A 21,431-nucleotide genomic window follows, 5' to 3' on the forward strand; every position below is an offset into this window, starting at 1 on the left:
CAGTAGGCATGAGCTTAAATGGACTCCAGAGGATAGTAGAGGACAGGAAGGTCTGGAGGAATATTGTCCATGGAGTCATGATAGTTCGGACATAACCAATAAGGAAAAATAAAATTAAAGCAAAGAAGGTTTTTAGTTACCCCAGAATCTGTGCCAATTTTAATAAATGTAAAGCAATGGCAAGTTGTAGTGAGACACTTATGAGAAAAGGAATACGTATGAAAAGAAGTTCTTAAAAAAGCAGATACTGAACAATCGCAAGCAATTTCAGTGAAGATCCAGGAATGAAGCTGCCAATGTGGCTGCACAAAAGATTTTGTGAAGATATGAAACAAGAAAGACACATCATAGAAGGAGGGACAGGCCCCAAGGAAGAATACATAAAGAGACCCCAGATCTGTAGATTGTATGGATGCTGTAACAATTAAGGGTCTATGGCCTTAGGGCAACATGGTCATTCTAATATTTGTGAGGAAATGTTGCTCCATTTTCCGCTTCAATTCCAAGGGCTTTTCTAGAAAATCTATATTCAGTTTGGGATTCTGGAATGTAAAAGGACTTTCCATCACTATGCTAATACAGGCACTGCTAACTTAAGGACAGTAATTGAGACCAGCAACTGTGTTACTAAATGGTGCTGTTGTAAAATGCGATGTAATGTGGTCAACTTACAACAGCAATCTGGCAATTCCAGTTGCGTTTGTTAAGCGAATCCTATGCGTTTTTATAAGCATGACATCATTACCATTTGCAACTTCCCCATTGACTTGTTTGTTGGAAGCTGGCAAAGAAGATTGCAAATGGCGATCAAGCGATTGCCAGATACTGTGACGGTCGTAATTTTGAGCCACGTGCCCGGCTCCCAAATCACAATCGTGTGACTGCGGGGATGTTGTGTTGGCTTCAACAATGAGAATCGGTGATAAGTCTCCTTGTTATTATAGCTTCAGTCATTCAACAAGCAGTCGTTTACTAAGGATTATCTATATCATTTTCCAACTAACTTTCTCTAGATCTACCCACAGAGATGAGAAAATCTTCTCAATTTTTACGTCTTGTCCAAGAAACATTCTGTTCACTTAGATTTGCCTTTGCCTTGCTGTTGTGGCCTGCCGGCTGCCAGCCCCTCCAGCAGCCAACTCAGAGGAGGAGGAAGGGATGTAGGAGTCAGGGTCAGCATCAGGGCAACCTGTGAGTAACGGAGGAGGAAGGGGAAATGGAGCTGTCAGAGAGAGAGAGAGAGAGAGAGAGAGGCGGAGCCTGGGCTGTCCGTCAGCCCTCAAAAGAGAGTCAACAGCCCCCAGGTCTGGAGGTGGTTGATGAAGAAGAGGGGGAACAGCTGGGTCCAGTGCCTGACGTGCAGCTGCGCAGAAGGCAGAGGAGAGGAGAGCAGTGGAAAGCCGTGGGCCAATCCTGGGGAAGGAAGAGCCACTGCTGCTAACAAGGCCCCACCCTAACTCTGGGGATAAAAGGCAGAGGGAGATGAATAGGTGTGGCAGATAACTATTCATCTTCCAGATGGATGGACTTGTTAGCCTGTGAATAAATTTTTTGCCAGGACTGTCGGCATTCCTAATAAAGGAATCTTTGCAGTTCACGTCCATGCTTGGGGAGCTGGGTCAGAACACTTGCACATGCTCTTGTGACCTTTCAATATTAGAGAAAAATCCCATGCTAATTCTGGATTTTTGAAAGTAACTTTTTATTAGATTTCAGTAACATTCTGCTATCCTGGAAATGGGACTGGATATAACTCTTAAATAAAAATAGATGTAAGTAATCAGATATGTTAGCAGAAGGCTGTTTTGGGGTAATTTTAGTAAACATTGTATGCATTTTAAATGTTTAAGTCATTAGCAATCTTTTTTTAACTTTGATAAAATCTCAATTTACCTCTTTACCACAAACCCTTTAAAGCATTCACATTTATTTTCAACTAAGGCCAATAATATTGATCAGCAAGTTTTCTACAGATTTCTAAAAGTAGACTAAATTTCAAATGCTGCTCCAGATATTTAATAAAAACGTGAAACATTTTGAACAGTTTATCTTAAAGGCAGAAAAGGAACAAAAAGAAAACTGCATGGAATTGAATTAAAGGGTTCCAGATTTCTAATGGTGGAAATCAAAAGTGACTACATCTCCCCCATTTTTTTCCTCCCTTTGGGTTTTTAGAAATCCTGGAAGCTTGTGGCAAGTGAAAATAAAATAACTTATGGTGTCTCTTATAACAGCTGTCAAATTAAAAGGTTTTCATTCATCTTCAACCTCAGACAAAATCCTGTAGTTCAGTTCTTTAGATGATTGAAATATGAAGAAAGAGCATAAAATGAGCAGAAGTTTAATTTGTTGAAGCAATTAGTCAATATCTTTAGTTCATTATCTTATCATAATGTATACAGGTAATCCTCGACTTATAACCTTTTGTTTAATGACCATTCAAAGTGGCACTGAAAAAAGTGACTTATAACACCTATGACAATTGCAGCATCCCTATGGTTACCTGATCAAAATTCAGATGCTAGGCAACTGGCTCATATTTATGATAGTTGCAGTGTCCCAGGGTCATTTTGCAAACGTCTGACAAGCAAATTCAATGAGGAAGCCTAATTCAATTAACAACTGTATTACTAACATAACAATTGTAGTAATTCACTTATCTTTTCTTTTATGTACACTGAGAGCATATGGACCAAAGACAAATTCCTTGCATGTCCAACCATTTATTGGCCAATAAAGAATTCTATTCTGTTCTGTTCTGTTCTAGTCTAGTCTAATAACTCTGACAAGAAAGGTCATAAAATGGAGACATTTTGGGCTCAGTTGTGATCATAAGTTGAGAACTACATGTAACTGTAATGCTAGCCATTTTTAAAGGTTTCTGAAAGAGAATGACCAAAGAGATGGGTAGGAAGACTAATTAGGCCATTTGGTTTCCAAACTTCCCTTTCATGAAGGTATTGCATTGAAATTTAAATATATCTTAATGTTTTAAATTCCTTGATAAAGAATTTTTATTTTTGGCTGGCTTAACAGTGACACCAATAAGAACATTCAATAATTTCCTGCTGGAAGAGGGGAATGAAAAAAATATATATAGAGTCATGCCAAATTTGTCTTTAGAAGACTAATTTCTATTTCAGAAGAAATCCAGTTCTGTAGGACTTGCCCATGAAGCATCTGATTTGAATGTTCAAATTCACCAAGAGTAAGGCTAGCGATGGCTGTGGGCCATGGTGGCAATACTATCTCCAAGTTCATAAAGAGTTTGCATCTAAATATTGCTACATGGGAATAAGACTTGTGCTTTGTTTTTGGTCTTCCTGGATCAGAACAAAATCAAGAATTGTGTTATGGTTTAAGAGAAATTCCAGTAGAAAAAAAGAACTCACTTCCTTATAGAAGATGGCCCAGGATTGGACTTTTAATTGTTTGGCTCCGAAAGTTCACAAGAGGCATGTTAAAAACATACTTTGACATCATCAAAGTAAGAAGAGACAACGTTTATGGCCCTTTCTCTAGAAGTGATTAGAATTGGAGGGGTTAAAGCTAAATTGACCCTTTTAAACACTCCCAAACTCAATCGTTTTCCTACCTTTTCGGGGGGGGGGGGGGGGAGGCGGACTGGCTCTGAATATTCCCAAAAGAGTGCTGTGGACTGCAAGTTCCCCACTTCTAATGGATGCTCTTCCCTGTTTTATATACACACACATACACACACTACTACTGGTGGGCGGCTGCTGGTTTAACAATTCGTTTGGTGAGCACGTGTTTTGTGTGCATATATGCTTTGCATGCGCAGTGCTGAAAATGGAGCATTTAAAGCTCAGCTGCTTACTTTGCAAGTCAGCAACAGTAAATAAAACAGCTGGGGGGGGAATCAGCTGTGTCGCGCGATTGAGATGAGCTAGAAAGCAAGATATTAAGGACAGGATAGAGCACGGACGGGTGGACGGGTCCAACTGATCATCGGAGCGAACCAGTTCGCTCCCAGCTGATCATCGGAGCTCCCTGTTCACTCGAACCGGTCGGAAGTGATAGAATCCCACTCTGCTACTACTACTTCTAATACTACTACTAAAAATTCTCATTAGCATGACTTTCAACTGTGAAAGTGCATTACAGGGAGATAATTTTTAAACCAAGATACCTCAAATGGCTCAATTTCCAGAATGCATTCAAAATCTAGGACCCGTGGGAATGAAATTTGGGGACGCTGTGGCTGTTTCAGTGCTACTATTGCTGTCATGACGTTCATTTTGGCGCAGTGAAGCAGTGGTTAGAACAGTGTTTCTCAAACTTGGCGACTTTAAGTCCTGTGGACTTCAACTCCCAGAATTCCCCAGCCAGCTATGCTGGCTGGGGGATTCTGGGAGTTGAAGTCCTGTGGACTTCAAGTCGCCAAGTTTGAGAAACACTGGGTTAGAATGCAGCACTGCAGGCTATTTCTTCTGACTGCCTACAATTTTGCAGTTCAAATCCCACCAGGCTCCAAGTTGACTCAGCCTTCCATCCTTTCGAGGTGGGTAAAATGAGGACCCAAATGGCTGGGGGCAATAGGTTGACTCTGTAATCCGCTTAGAGAAGGCTGCAAAAAGCACTGTGAAGCGGCATATAAGTCTATTGCTATTTTAAACATTCTATGACAATTTCCCAATCAATCTCACAATCTCTTACTCCCTCCCCTCCCACCAGCAGCCACTTAACTGTGAAGGAAGAATTTGTGATACCCCCTGCCAGATTCTCACAAAGAAACTCAATGGGGAAGCTTCCAAGAAGTATGAAATCATTCCTACTCCCGCTGCTTTTATGCCCGCCCGTTCTGTTCCTTGGTTTAGCTAAAGAAATACTCTGAAATGATGACACAATGGGATATGCATTGTCTAGTAAAAAATAAAGTCCAAATTCTGCTATCAATGTCCACATGCAGCTGAAGACTTTAGAATGATGTGTGTATACTGTCAGTAAAAAGCAGCTGTAGCAAATAAAATACCCAGTTCCCAGATTTAGAAGCAGGTTTTTGTTTAAAGTATTACCTCCTGGTAAAGGTCACTAAGATCTTCATGATGTGCCTGTTTAGAACATCCTGGGAATTCCCTCACACAGCAGGAATCAGGAGGCCAATCCATCTCTGTCATTTCCAGCCAATCCGTGAAATACACCACTCCACAGCATTTAAACTGCAAAAGAAGCATTGTATGATGCATAAGGACCACAGAATGCAGTGAAGAATTCTGAGTTGCATTCAAGCTTGCAACTTCTCTAAAGGAAGCCTCATTTTGAATATCAATACTCTAGAAGAAAACAAGACCTCTTTAGAGCTATAACGAAAAACAGCTTGGAATCTTGCCCAGGCCAAACATCATCTTATCCTTCCATTTGACTGAACTACCTAAAGCACTTATGTGCCTGGAGATAGATGTTTTGTAAACTTCAAGAGAGCCTAAATGAAATTCCTCTCAAAATACAAATGTGAACATTATCGTCCAAACCTCAAGGTCTTTGTTTTCCTTTGTGACTCATCTTGGTAAGCAAAGCCTCTGCTTTCAAATGGAAAATCAAAAACACTGGCATTCCTATTAGGAAATTAATGTATCCTCACTTTAAAATAAATAAAGTTTTCCCAAATAAAATTATGTGCCTTTAGTGAAATAAAAAGACAGGTACTCACTAAAGTAGAAAGCATGTAAGTTCCAAATACTTTCAAAAGCTAAACAGTAAATGGTCAGATATAGTTAGCATAATGTTAAAACGGGAAATACACCAAATTAGTTTTATTTTTAAAACTGTAAGTCAGCTTTTCTAATTAAGCCACCTAAAAATTGCTTTGGGGCTGGGATGCATTTCACAAGTATGTCTGTTTCAAAAGTTAGATTTGCATATTTGGCAAGAGAATGTTATTGGAATATGGGCATAATTTACAGAAGTTTATAGGAGAAAATATCTATTAATAAACTGTCACTTCTGTGCCATTAAGACTGGATCAAAGTACTGTACTTCTGTTTTTCTGACAATTTAAACTTTTTCATTTCTCAGAAAAAGTTTCTAATCCTCATGACAGGATCTAGATTTCTAAATGATATGTAACAACTGGCTGAAGGAGTACAGATCTTACTGCTTTTCTAATGTAAAATAAATTAAAAATAATGAATAAAAAAATAAAAAAACGAGAGTGTAGTTTGGTCTAGTGGTTAAGGCATCAGGCTAGAAACCAGTCAACTGAGTTCTAATTCTGTTTTAGGCATGAAAGCCAGTTGTGTGACTATAAGACAGTCATTCTCTCTCGGCGTAATCCAATTCACAGGATTGTTGTTATGGGGGAAACTGGAGGAGAAAGAAGTGTGAGATATGTACACCCCCTTAAGTTATGTATTAAAAAAAACAATAAAGGCAGGATAAATATAAATAAATTAGAAAACAAATATTTATTTTGTTTTGAGACAGGTACTTTGGGAGAGCAGAAGCTGGGATGGGAAATCTACGGGAAACCAAAATTGCCCATTCCCGGGTTTCTGAATAATAGCATTTTTATGGAATCTCAAAGGCACCTAAAACTGTGTTTGCTAGCACAGACTAAATCTCAGATTAAAATCCTTCAGACTATACAACAAGCAAATTATATGAGAAATGCCATCCTTTAAATTTCTTGTCCAGGCATCTCTAAAAAAGGGTTAATCCAAAAATTTTATATGCAGACGTTCAGAGAAAGATAGCTACATTTAATAAGGCCAGCATATTGAAATGGGAGTGCTACTATAAACACACCTTTAAAATGGAAACATATCTACAAGTAATCCCTGACATGAACATAATTGAGCCAGGAATTATGGTATTAAGTTATTACAGTCATTTAGTGGATCACCTCATGATTGCCCAGAATGTTGACCTTTTTTTCCTGTGACTGTAGTGGTTAACGGTGGTGGGTTTCACATTTTGTTACCACAGGTTTGTGGGCACACGCACCCCTTTGACACATGCATCCGGCCTTCTGCGTATGCCAGGTGTGTCCAAACTTGGGAACTTTAAGACTTGTGGACTTCAACTCCCAGAATTCCCCAGCCAGCATGGCTGGCTGGGGAATTCTGGGAGTTGAAGTCCACAAGTCTTAAAGTTCCCAAGTTTGGACACCCCTGGCGTATGCACTTTGCTCACGTGCACGCCTTCTGTGCATGCGCCTGGTCTCAAAAAGATGCCTAAATAGGACGGCCTAGAGTTGGGGTAGGCCAACCCACAATTTCCACTATCGGTTCGGATGAACCAGTCCGAACTGGCTGAATACCACCGCTGGTTGTTAAGCAAATACTCCATTTTATTTAAAGGGTATTTTTTGCCAGAATCTGGAAGTAAATGTTAAGAACTTGTAAAAAGCATCAAAAATCACAGTCATGTATTATGGATTTGTTTAAGATTATTTTTGTAGGCAACCTGGAAAACACTGGTTACAGGGCAATTGGGATTTTGGATAAATGCATGGCATATCTCTGCATAGACCAGATGACTTGGAAGAAATCTTGTTCGTATTTCTATTCAGTACAGCAGTGGCATATACCTGTCTTCTGTACTTCTGGCCCTCGGTTAGTAATAGCATCTCTCTCTCCTATCAATTCTCATGTGTGTCCATGTAAGTGTTTTTGGCATGTCCGTAGTTAGCCTTTATTTCAGTATAAAATTTATCTGCCAATTCAGTTCAATCTGCCAAATCATTTCAACCCTTCAATTCAACAGGCAGCATACCAATATTAAAAGTTTTAAAAGTTTATGACAGAGCAATAACAGGCTTAACAATAATCAGAATCATTTAGTGGATGCACCAACATTATGGTTACACCAGAGAGCTTCTCCAAAAAGATAATTTTAAACTAAGCCACTAAGGAATGATTATTTCTTTCTTAAAATTTTCTTTAAAATCACTGCACATTTTCTCCTACGATTGGTGTAATAATAAGGGTCATAATCTTCTCATTTGCCCAATGAAACAGAAAAAAGCTGTCTGTAATTAGCACCCATAACTGTTTCTCACCACAAGTGCTCTCTCTGTAACAATTTCAGCACTTAGAATCCCAACACTCATTAAGGTTGCAATTCTTAAAGCAGGACACCAGAGTGCAAAGAGAATAAGATCTTTCCCACCCAACCCCCAGGAAAAATAAACCAGGGTTTTTTCCAAGCCTCTTCCCCCCCACCACCACCACCAACCCCCTGCATCAAAAAAGACAAATCATAGCTCTGTTTTTTTCCTTAATAGATGCAGAGCTTTTGAAGAATGCAATTCATTAATAGCATTTGTTTTCCTATTTAGCTGTTTCTAAACAAACTTACCAATTCACAGCCAAGAAATTTTTAAATGCACAGATTTCAAGAAAATGATTGACATTTAAACTATGTCTGATTTGTGAAGAAGTATCTGGAATCAATGGCTTTTTATGCATACTTCCATGTATTTTCTATATAATGATTCAGCCTGTCAATATTCTTCTGTGCCTTCATTTCCATTAATGTACAAATTAGTACTGTCCATCATCAGTTACAGGCAAGAAATAAAACTGGACCCTATCACACAATCGCAATCTATGGAAAATATTGTTTGTAATTCTCTGGAAATAATTAGGCTTTCTTCAACTTTAATCTCCCAGAGATTAAATTTAAACATTGAAGTTTTCAAATTCATTTTAAATCAAAGCCTTCGAAGCCCTTAAGATCTTTCATCAAGAACATGTTAAGTTCTTTCCTTTCCATAATTTATGCAGATCATTCCTTTTACCATGAAAAGTAACCCTGCCATCCTGATTAAGGCTGAACACCATCAACTCCAGTCCTATACGGCTCAGCTCCAAAGGTGATATTCAGCCGGTTCTCTCCGGTTCGGGTGACCCAGTAGCAGCGGCTGCAGGAGGTTCTGCCCACCCGTCCCGACGTAATACACAAGCACTGTGCATGCGTAGAAAGCAGTGTCCAAGTGCAGACACAGTGCTGCATGCGAAGCGAGTGCACACGCTCACATTTGCGAACCGGTAGGGAAGGTAAGTGAATCCCACCACTGCTCAACTCATATGCAGAACAAAATCACAATTTTAACCATGGATTGTTGAATGATGCATGACAGCCTGGTAAGTTGATGCATGCCACATACTAATTCTGGTTATAATTTTTGCCCAGCTTCAGATATACTCAAAATCAAAGCAAAATCAGTAACTGCCTTCTCCTGTTGTTTATCTTTAGCTTAACTATGTGACAGTTTCCTATCCCTCACGTGGACAAAAGGTGGGAGAAGATTATTCATTATATTGATTAATTTATTGGAATTAGTTATGCATTACTGTCCATCACATTTACAACTGTAATAGGACACATGAGAAGAAGAAGAAAAAAATCACATCGATCTCATTTAATTTGACAACATAAAAATGCAATTTATAATTCACAGACTTGATTATTGACTGCTTGATCACTAACCTCCCTCTGGAAGAAATTCCAAGCGTGGGTCAGCCAATGATAACGCGGTAAGCCGTAATTGATCATTCTCGCTTTTAAAGTTACAATATCTGACCACTGTACAGGGACCTGAGGGGGAGAAAAAAATTAAAAGAATGATCAACTGCCACAACAGGAAACTGTAAACATAACACATTAGCAACTGAAGAAATTGCTTGTTAACTATACTTCTGAAGCAATTTTCTAAGCGGAGTATCTGCAAAGAGAGAACATTTTCTCTCCTCAAACCATGAGCTGTGAAATTAATGGAAATATGTTTACATATGACTTAAAATACATTCATCTTGTGTTGTTCAAACTGTATTCATATGCAATCCTAATACCCTTTTCAAGGCTATCTTTGTGAGAGAATTTTACAACATCATGTGTTCAGTTTTTCTGTAATAAAACTTCAAGTCTTATGCATTCCTGTTCCAATATGTTAACATTATTGATTACAGCACCAAATATAGAGCAGATTCATTTATCTTCTACAGGAAGTAGACCCTTCAATAAACAAAACCCTCAAACACCTAGCTATTGTTTTTTTATAAATAATGCAAGGGTTGATCAACCAATAAAATAATGTATTGGCTCTGATGTTATGAAATACATCAATATGTTGATGTATAGTTCATTATGTCTATTCCATTGATTGCTTTTTTTAAAGTAAATTATACCTTTTGCAACATTAATACTTCAAAAACATTCCTTTTCACATTTCCAAGTTGTGCTAACTAGGTACCAATACAGTATTTTCCCCCAACTTCAATTCAAAAAGGACCAGTTTTAGATATACATCCAGGTGTTTTATTAACCGTAAGTTACACATGAGCCACCAGTGAGATTAAGTTGCTAAAAAGGAAAATGCTGTTTGGGTTTTCTTAACAGAGGATACAGAATCCAGATTAGGGGATATTATTAACCCATTTTATTCTGGTTTGGGCGAAACAGTAGTGGGAGAGGTGGGGGACTTGGCTCACCCGCCCAGATGTCATAACGGATGCTCTTTGCATGCACATAAGGTTTTGCGCATGTGCAGAAGCACTGTTCCAAACCGGTAGCAAAGTGGAGCATTTCATGCCTGCATTTTACCCTATCACTTGCAATATTGTGTTTATGTTAGGCACCATAATTCAAAAAGGACGAGGACAAATTGGAACAAGTCTAGAGGAAGACAATGAAGATGTTGAGGAATCTGGAAACCAACTCCTTAGCTGAAAAAACATGGGTGCAGAAGAAATAAATGAGACAACATACAAAAGAAGTGTATAAATAGCTGAAGAACTGTTGCGTGGAAGAAGTGGAGTTATTCTACATTGCCCATGGCAGGCCCAATGCCATGACTTTGAGTACCATGTTAAATGGCAACCTTGGGGAAAACTGGAAACTAACTTTCAATATTATCTGCTAGATCACCTAGATATTCTGCTGCAACTAAGAGGTACCTTGGTACTCAACTGCTTCGAAACTCGTTTGGTTCTCAATGCATTTTGACATGAAAATGTTGTACCAGTATTCAGCCTTTGTTTAGTACTCAACATGCTGCTATAAGAAGAGGGGGACAGCTGTGGGGAACGGAGAGGAAGTCATCCATGCTGGGAACGTCATTGCAAAAGGGGTGGGGATGACCCCAGAGGACAGACGGGAAGTTGGCCGTGCTGGGAAGGTCACTGATATAGGAAAAGGGACAGAAAGAAAGTTACATGGGTTACATGTAATCTTCTTGGAAACCTTCCCATTTACATACATAGACTTGGAAAAAGAGGAACTTAAACTAATATAACTCTCTAAGCAACACAACCAAAATTTCAGTTTTAAGTTTAAATGAAGATCTCAGGGAATGTCTGGTCATCTATATAACACCTTTGTAACTACCAGCTGCCATCTCAGGTAAAAATGCTGTTGTTCAGTAACGTCAATGTTGACACTTAGAGCTTGGTCATTGTTGATTTTGGCTGTAATGCAAGTGATTGCATCCTCATCCTTCAAATCCAGATAATTTCCCCACATCCAATAAAAAAATAACAGCATGCATGCATGCATACATACATACATACATACATACATATACACACACTTTTAGAGTAAAGACAATAGCATTCTACAACAAATTGTCTAGAGATTCCAGAATAAATATAACTTTGCATGATTTTTCTGTTACCATTCTATTTTGTATCAAGTAAATACAAATATTTCTGGATTTCTAAATAAGTTTTATTTCCAAAAATGCCCAGGCCTAACCTTAAACCAGCTTGTTTTTCATGTCGCCATCCGTTCCCTCCCATGCTAATACATGGAATATACTGAATGTAAAAATACATTCTATATGAAAAATATTGTTTATCAAATAAGGAACAAATCAGTCCTTTTCTCCACTCCCCTGCCCTGCCTTTTTAAAAAGGCTCATAGAATCCTAGAGCTAGAAGGGACCTTGGGGTCTTCTAGTCCAATCCCTTGCCACAACCCAGAAGTCCTTACACCATCCCCCAAATTTTAATCCCTGCATTACAAAAACTCTTCTTTAAGCAGTCAAGTTTCCAGTAAATTGACATAGAATTGTTACACAGTATAGATAGGTTTTGGCCAGTTATCTTGTTTAGATTCAATTCTTTCACTAGTAAAACTAATACTGAAAAAGTAATGTTCTTTCCAACATTGACTTAACGTCTCTGCTATGAATAGCAACCACTGTGAATGAAGCAGCACATTTTCCCAGTTAGACATTTTATATTATCTCCTACAAAAAAAATGAGCCAGTTTAGTTTTGTTGTAATAGGAAAAAAGGTTTCCCTGAGATCAGGACAAACTGTAGTAAAGCCACCCTACCTCAACCCTCTTCCTCCCTTATCTTTCCTCTCCTCTTTTAAGCGTCATGAAAAATAGAAGAAACTTTTATTGCTTTCTGGATCTGAGGAATCCAGGTCAATATTAGCAATGGAGATTAAATCTGGATTTAAAAATCAGTTTGAGCCTGATTTCTTCTTTATAACAAATAATTTAATTCACACAAGAAATAATGAGATGCAGTAACTTCTAAATCAGAGGTGGAGAACTTGTGGCCCTCAAGATATTGCTGGATTCTATGTAAATCATTCATGATTTTTAACCATGTTGATCAAGACTGATAAAAACTCAGTTCCAATATACCTGGTGCACCGTATTTTCCTGACCCATCTTTAAACTAGGAACCACAATCTGGAAACAAATGGCAAATGTATTTCCTGAAATGATACAATTTACTCAGTGCTTGAGTAGGAGACTTTCTGAGATTCTCAGTTATGTCTATTGATAGAATAAAGGTAGTAGATAAAAGATAAAGGTAAAAGTTCCCCTTGCACATATGTACTAGTCGTTCCCAACTCTAGGGGATGGTGCCCATCCCAGTTTCAAAGCCAAATTTTTTTGCTGTCCAAAAACGTCTCCGTAGTCATGTGGCCAGCATGACTAAATGCCAAAGGCACATGGAACACTGTTACCTTCCCACCAAAGGTGGTTCCTATTTTTCTACTTGCATTTTTACATGCTTTCAAACTGCTAGGCTGGCAGAAGCTGGGACAAGTAACGGGAGCTCACTCTGTTACACTGCACTAGGGATTCGAACCGCCAAATTGCCAATCTTTCTGATCGACAAGCTCAGCGTCTTAGCTAATGAGCTGCCACGTACCTGCATAACATAGTAGATATGCTCACACAAATTGCAACAGGATGTTCAGTTCAAGTTTCATTTCCCTACCTTAATAAAATACCAAATCAGTGTATAAAAAAATTAATCAGAAGAAAAAGTTACAAATATTTTTACAAGTATTACACATGCATCTATGCTGTGCAATGAATTCAAATCAACCCAAGGTGTTTTACAAGAATTTAAAAAATCAAAGCAATAAAAATAACTCTGCCAAAAATCTGCAACGGTGGAATATAAAAACAATAACAGTATAAAAAAAAAGCAAACTGCCTCAATGTGGTGTGGCATGGAAGCTATTAGCCTGTGGCACTGCTGAGGTGTTATGGAAGACCAGGATGCTTCAATAGTGGCCTTCAGCTCTTCTGCCTTGTTCGGTCTCATGTCTCTCATCTTTCTTTTGGCAATGCCCCATAGATTCTCTATGGGATTCAGGTCAGGCGAGTTTGCTGGACAATCAAGCACAATAATCCAAAAGTCATTGAACCAGGTTTTGGTGCTTTTGGCAGTGTGGGCAGCTGGAAAATGAAGTCAGCATCCCCATAAATTTCGTTTGCGGAAGGAAGCAGGAACTGCTCCAAAATCCCCTGGTAGATGGCTGTGTTGACCTTGGTCTTAATGAAGCACAGTGGTCCAAAGTCCTGTTGCTCAGTGGTCCAAAGTCCTCTTTTCTGATGAGAGCAACTTTTGCATCTCATTTGGAAACCAAGGACCCAGAGTATGGAGGAAGAATGGAGAGGCCAATCAAGCACAGTAATCCCACGGTCATTGAACCAGTTTTTGGTGCTTTTGGCAAAAGTTGCTCTCATCAAAAAAGAGGACTTTGGACCAAGGAGCAACAGGACTTTGGACCATTGTGCTTCAAGACCAGGGTCAACGCAGCCGTCTACTAGGAGATTTTGGAGCACTTCATGCTTCCTTCCGCAGACGAGCTTTACGGGGATGCTGACTTCATTTTCCAGCATGACTGGGCACCTGTCCACACTGCCAAAAGCACCAAAACCTGGTTCAATGACAGTGGGATTACTGTGCTTGATTGGCCAGCAAACTCACCTGACCTGAGCCCCATAGAGAATCTATGGGGCATTGCCAAGAGAAAGATGAGAGACATGAGACCGAACAATGCAGAAGAGCTGAAGGCTGCTATTGAAGCATCCTGGTCTTCCATAACACCTCAGCAGTGCCACAGGCTGATAGCTTCCATGCCACGCCGCATTGAGGCAGTAATTGCTGCAAAAGGGGCCCAAACCAAGTACTGAGTACATATGCATGCTTATACTTTTCAGAGGTCCAATATTGTTCTATGTACAATCCTTGTTTTATTGATTGCATGTAATATTCTAATTTTCTGAGATGGTGGATTTGGGGTTTTCATGAGCTGTACGCCATAATCATCACAATTATGACAAATGACGGCTTGAACTATCTTGCTTTGCATGTAATGAGTCTTATCTCATATATTAGTTTCACCTTTTAAGTTGCATTACTGAAATAAATGAACTTTTGCACGATATTCTAATTTTTCGAGTTTCACCTGTATTTCAAAACATACCAGTAATAGGCGAGTGACTTCCAGTAATAGATTTTGCAACCGACTGACAGCATTTTATAGATATGCCGAATGGAAGAAAATAGAACCTTAATCCAGGTAGTAATTGCTAGAGAGCACCAAATAAAAGAGAAATGTACAGGCCTGTCATCCAGAGAAAGGGCTATTATCATCCTTCAACCCCTGGATCTTTCTGAGTCTTCTTGTGGACATTCATCTACCCAGCTAGAGTAAGGTCCGCTGGGCAGGCTCTTTCTTCAACTAACCATTCTAAAGAAATGTCCATTCCTTGTGAACATTTTCAACTTGTACCTTGGCAAGAAGCCTCAATTCTCTCAAAGCATTTCTCCATCAAACTCTCAGAGGACGACTGGGGTGAATGAAACACGTGTAGCTATGGTTCCATTTTTATTCTGACATTTAGGGAAAGTAATATTTTTAACTGTAGTTATATTTAGAATGATAGCCTCTCGGTGGAATGCATTGATAGTAGGGGAATGAATTGTGATGAAAAATATATTAGCTTGTCATTTCAGATGAAAAAAATGCCAGAAATTCCTTTAGTTCCAGAAGAAAAAAAAGGAAGGAAGGAGGAAGGAAGGAAGGAAGGAAGGAAGGAAGGAAGGGTGAGGGAGTGAGTGAGGGAAGGAAGGAAGAAGGAGGGAGGGAAGAAGGAAGGAAGATGACTGCTGCTGTTTGATATATTTTAGCAACTCTGCACAAAGCTCTTTTCATTCTCTTCATAAATAAGTATCCAATGGGAAAAGAAGACAGGAGAATTCAACAACTAGCACAATAACATGCCAGTTTGTTTTCTTCATTCTAATTATACTTTTCCTCTGCAAGAATGAATCACTTTTCTAGCTTGAAAGGGAAAGGACAGAATTGCTTCTTTAACACAGCTGCGGTTTTAGCACAAACATATTTACAGAAAAAAACATTCATTCAAAAATGTGGTTGCCTACATGTCTGAATGTGTAATGCTGCACGGTATTAAGCTGCTCAAAGGAATAGGAGTCTTGCTCGAACTTTAATAAATAATTCTAAATATGTCGAGTAAGGGTTTTTTAAAGGTATGATTTTAAGATTTTTGCATTTCAACCGGTAGGATGGCTCTGTTTTTCTGAAGCCACATGGATGGTTTTCTGAAAATAAACTTTAATGAACACACCAGGGTTTACAGCTCAGTCAATATGTATTTATTGCACACGTTTATTTGTCAAATTAATACCCTGCCTTCTTTCCAGGAGCTCAGTGCATTGTAAATAGCACTACCTCTTTTCATTTTCCCTCAACAGTGAGTTGGATTGGGCTGTGAAAGAGCATCTATCCAAAGCCACCCAGTGAGTTTCCCAGGGCTGAGGGGGATTTTAAACTGGGTCTTCTCAATCTTAATCCAACAACAGTCACAACACCATAGTATAATTCTCATACTGGAGACCGATACTATTTTGCTAGCTATGATTCCAATAGGACCCAATAGCAAATATTATCTGGATTAACTGAGTGCCTGGTCATTTTCTACAGACTATTAGATTCAGCTTCTTCAGAGCATTGGAAGAAGAGGCAACGATTTCAATGAATGTGGTTTCCACACACAACTCACTCTGATAATTATGCTGATAAAGTGCTACTGAAACAGATGACATTTTCAAACCCAAAGAATTTTTGAAAAATATGCAAAACTGGATTGATCAGTTTATATAATTAGGTAGACAGTAATAAAGCTTTTAACTGGTCCATGGTGAATATTTTGCTCTTCTGTATCATATGGGAACAAGATAAAGCCAACTGCAAACTGTGACTTAGTCAGAAAACAAGTTTTATTAATATGCTAACTCAATTTACTCAACTTGATTACAAATTCTCTAAATACATGAATTAGATCCATATTTTAAAAAATGAATATTTTTACAGCATGAATATTATGATCTGATCTGGTATGATTAATATAATAATTCAATATAATAACACAGAAATTCTCTTTTATCTAAACTAGGAATAGCTAGATTTTTTTAATGTGGAACCAAAACTTCCTATTTATGTAGTAAGGCACCTAAGAACAATCCCAAATGGATCACATTAAAATTCCAAGTAATTTTCATAGAAGTTACTTTTATGTTCAATAAGACATCATGCATGTGAAGGAAGAAATTATATCAAGATTTGAATATTGAAAAGAATCAGCGTTTCTAAACACGATCAATTTTCCTAATCGCATACTCACTGTAATTTCCTGTTCATAGGTCCAAACACCACAGGCCAGTTCAATGCAGAATATCACGAGCAAACTTCCAAAATACTGCAAAACAAAAAAAGCATCCCATTTTTTAATTATTTTAAACCAAAGCCAGTCTCAGAAGGGTATCTTTTCCAGCCATACAATCCCAAAAGGAAAGAAATGTGTAGCTCCTTTAAACTAAAGCACAAAGTGGCTAAATCAGCAAGCATGATTTTGACTATTTTAACAATCTAAAACAGTAATCTAAATTTTGGGCTGCATTATTGAGCAAAACTAGTTGGTTTTTAATTTCCTGAATGTTCTTTTTTGTTGTGGTTGTAGAAAACTGGCCTTGTCGACATTTAGAAGCTAAGAAGGGTTAGCCTTGGCTAAGCCATGAATGAGAGATTTCCACAGAAGAGGAGCTGGAAATTAGACTGCAATTTCTTTTTTTAACATGAAAAGAAACAACAAGACAATTTTGCACTTTTGAAAGGGAAAGACTGCATGAGAGAGATCCATATAGTCAACAAGAGTGGACTCTGTCTCAAAAGTATATTTATTCTTTACTTTAATAGCAGCCTAATGAAAAAATGGAGGAGGGGAGGTGGAATAGCACTAAGGAAATATGTACTAGAGATGGAGTGCAATGATTCCAATGAAAATTCTTTCTAATACCACTTATTTATTGGTTTTTCACATTTCTGAATTGCCCATCTCTTTCAGAGATGGACTCTGGGCAATGTACAATTAAATGCCGGCAGATAAAAGCCATATATAAAAATTAAAATGTTAGAATTAAAATTTCAAAATTAAGCGATTTTCAGACGGAGGCAATAATAATTAAGCCCTGTTTAAAAAAAACAATTGAAAAGGCAAAGAAGAGAGGGCACTAGCCCAGCCCATGGCTATGTACTCCTTTAGTTCCCTAGGCAAGGGGTGTCCAAACTTGGGAACTTTAAGACTTGTGGACTTCAACTCCCAGAATTCCCCAGCCAGCATGGCTGGCTGGGGAATTCTGGGAGTTGAAGTCCACAAGTCTTAAAGTTCCCAAGTTTGGACACCCCTGCCCTAGGCGAAGCCACAAAGCCATGTTTCTTCACATTTTCCTCCAACTCAGTGTTTCTTAACTTTGGCAACTTTTAAGATATGTGTACTTCAACTCTCCGAATTTTCCAACCAGCTACGCAAACAGCATGTCTGGGGGTAGCCTCACAACCATTTTGGCCCCGGCAAATCTAATCCTGTTATCAACCACATTACAAGACTGCTGTTTATCAGCAACCATCCAATTTGTCCATTTCTAGTTTGGCTTCAGACTGGACAAATGAAAATAATCAAAAAGCTACTTCAAAAGCTACCCTGAAATTTTGCAAGCAAACAAATAAATTTTGCAGAATGTGAAAAGATAATCATCCAGTAACAATTCTAACTAAGATAATCTTGATTTCTAAAATGTAAGATGATATCCATAAAAATTAGAGACTTCATTCCATGTGTGTAATGGACCATCCACATCAAAGAATTATCCTATGTCTCATACAACATGGGAAAAAAATGAATTAATTTATTTATTTAGCAATTTTTTTTGCCATCCATTTCGCTATTCAGGTGACTCTGATCAGCTTAAAAATTATATCACGCTCCAGATGTTACTTGCACAAGGCCATGTAAAAGCATAAATACTGCTAGTATTTGTGGTATACAGACTATATCACTCATTTCAACCTGGCAGTATGGCTCAAGGGATTATGTTCTTTTCTCCCACGGCTCCTTGTATGAAATTTGAATTTCTAACACAGACAAGTAAAATTGGCTGGTCTGTTGAATTACTCTGAAATGAAGTCCAGTGAAATTAATGAACAGAGGTGAACTCAATGATGCAAAAAACCAGCTGTGCTGCTAAATTAATCAAGCTGCAAAGATGCTTATGGAACTGTAGCAACACTTGTCACCAAGAAGGTAATTGCAATGAATAAAGTTGAATGAGAACTTGGTAGGAAGTGGTAGTATTGTTTTAGATAGTGTGTGTAAGGGCCTGCCTCAGCTATCTTCTCAAGCAAGCATGGCTCTTGAAACGGTAGCAGTTCAAAAGGAAACCTTACTGAGAGAAAGTGGTTGCAGAGAAGTCAGGTGGAATCTGAAAAGCCTGTGCAAAAAACATCAAGCTACTTTTCCCTCTTCAAACTCCACCCAATCCCCTAGGTGTGTTGAGAAACTCCGAAACATTAACTTGATAATAGTTCACTCTCAGGACATTGCAACCTTGGGTAAGCTGGCTCAGGCTGGGAAGAAACCCATCCTTCCGCCCCCTCCCTAAATCTCCCACGTTACAGCAAAGCAAAAGCATGCAAATAATTCAGCTATAGCAACCTACCCTCTACCCCACCCCACCCCCGGGTAACGGCAGCATCCCATTGGGGACCTGATACAATTACTATGTAAACTGCATCCATGGGAAAAGTGCAAAGTAAAAAGAATGATGCAATTAGTAGCTCAACTGCTGTATACTACACTTAAAAGTACACATTCCTTCTTCTAGTAATCTTATGTTAGTGTGATAGTCAGTATTATTATTCGTATCACAGAGAGTGGTTTATTTAAGGCCATCTTGTGAGTTAATGAGATTGAACCAAGTGGCCCGTGTCTTACAATACCAAATTGTCATTATACTGTCTCAACTTTTTAAAAGTCAGCCTAAGCTATGTGATGATTAGGTCAAGTTCCAGGATAGACATAAGAAATTATTTCTGTTAGCTTCCAACTGAAGGGAAATTGAGCTGAAAAACTTCAATACTACATATATTCTTTAAGTTTCTTATTTTTAAGTCCAAACACCAGAAGACATACATAGAACTTTAGAGAGATATACTGCTCTCTACTGCCATTAATTATATCAATAGGAGAAGACTACAATAACAGAGACCAAATTCTAACAGAAAGAGCCTTAACTTGCATAAAATCTTGAGTACACTAGAAGCAAGCTCCAGTAAATATAGGTGTTCCTCAACTTATGACAATTGAGCCCAAAATTTATGTTGCTAAGTGAGACATTAGTTAAGTGAGTTTTGCCCCATTTTACGACCTTTCTTGCCACAGTTGTTAAGTGAACTACTGCAATTGTTAAGTTAATAACATGATTATTAGTTGAATCTGGCTTCCCCATTGACTTTACTTGTCATACCACAAAAGGTGATCGCAACATTCCGGGACACTGCAACCATTATAAATTCATGCCAGTTGCCAAGTATCTGAATTTAGATCACATGGCATTGAGATGCTCCAATGGTTGTAAGTGTGAAAAATGATCATGTCACTTTTTTCAGTTGCTGTTGTATCTTTGAAGTCAAACTGTTGTAAGTCAGGGACTACCTGTATTATTTAATGAATTTTGAACAGCAAGTCCAAGTAAATATATTATAGTGGATTAAAGGGCATGTAGCAGTGGTGGGTTCCTGCTGGATCGCACCGGATCGCGCGCGCTCCCTTTCAGCGCTCCACCTGGCTTGCGCGCTCCCTTTCAGCGCTCCACCTGGCTTGCGCGCTCCCTTTCAGCGCTCCACCTGGCTTGCGCGCTCCCTTTCAGCGCTCCACCTGGCTCTCGCGCTCCCTTCCGGCGCTGAAACCGGAAGTACAGTTTTGCCCGGCCCTGGCGAAGCAACGACGCCTGCCTGCGCTCCACCAGCTCGGCTGGGAACGGAGATGTTTCCTCAGCGGAGCGGAGCGCCTGAAAAGTCTTTTCAGGCGCTCCGCTCCGCTGAGGAAACATCTCCGTTCCCAGCCGAGCTGGTGGAGCGCAGGCAGGCGTCGTTGCTTCGCCAGGGGCGGGGCAAGACTGTACTTCCGGTTTCAGCGCCGGAAGGGAGCGCGAGAGCCAGGTGGAGCGCTGAAAGGGAGCCCGCAAGCCAGGTGGAGCGCTGAAAGGGAGCGCGCAAGCCAGGTGGAGCGCTGAAAGGGAGCGCGCGCGATCCGGTGCGATCCAGCAGGAACCCACCACTGGCATGTAGACTATTTGATGACTATGGAGTGATCTATTTTTCCTGATTTCCACGGTGTAAAAATGCCCTACAATCAATGCTGGGATTCAAATAATATAACAACCGGTTCTTTGCCCTAACGATTTCTTCCAAAAACCAGTTCACCAAACTGCTCAGAAAATTAACAACCGGTTCTCCCGAAGTGGTGCGAACTGGCTGAATCCCACCACTGCCTAAAATCATTTTGCATCTTCAATCCATCCCTAATCCACCACCATCGGCATCTTCTTGTTCCAATTCAAAAGAAGTGCCTTTCAGCTTCCTCTCACCTGATACCCTCTGAAGTGCATCAACCCAAAATGATTGTATCAAGCTGCTGTGGGCAACCTAAGATGATTCCTGGTCACTGGATTTTCAGACCATCTTTCTTTTGGCAGTGACAGAGTCAGGGCTTTCCTACAGTGATAAAAAGCCCCCCTCTCTCTCACCATACTTGCCAACCCATGGCTAGCAGCAGCAGTGGGAAAT

General features: G+C 39.2%; 1 protein-coding gene across 3 annotated transcripts in view; it reads right to left on the reverse strand.

Annotated features, from left to right (window-relative positions):
- Positions 1 to 21,431, reverse strand: part of TSPAN12 (tetraspanin 12) — a 73,944-nt gene that overhangs the window by 4,939 nt on the left and 47,574 nt on the right. For all 3 annotated transcript variants that reach the window (XM_081958412.1, XM_081958414.1, XM_081958413.1), the window contains exons 5-7: positions 16,933 to 17,007; positions 9,454 to 9,561; positions 5,037 to 5,180 (exon numbers count right to left, since the gene is read on the reverse strand). In XM_081958412.1, coding sequence (XP_081814538.1) covers positions 5,037 to 5,180; positions 9,454 to 9,561; positions 16,933 to 17,007 — 327 coding nt within the window. The remainder of the gene's footprint in view (positions 1 to 5,036; positions 5,181 to 9,453; positions 9,562 to 16,932; positions 17,008 to 21,431) is intronic.

Source organism: Natrix helvetica, assembly GCF_964273705.1.
Source record: "Natrix helvetica genome assembly, chromosome: 6".
Classification (NCBI taxonomy): Eukaryota; Metazoa; Chordata; class Lepidosauria; order Squamata; family Natricidae; genus Natrix; species Natrix helvetica.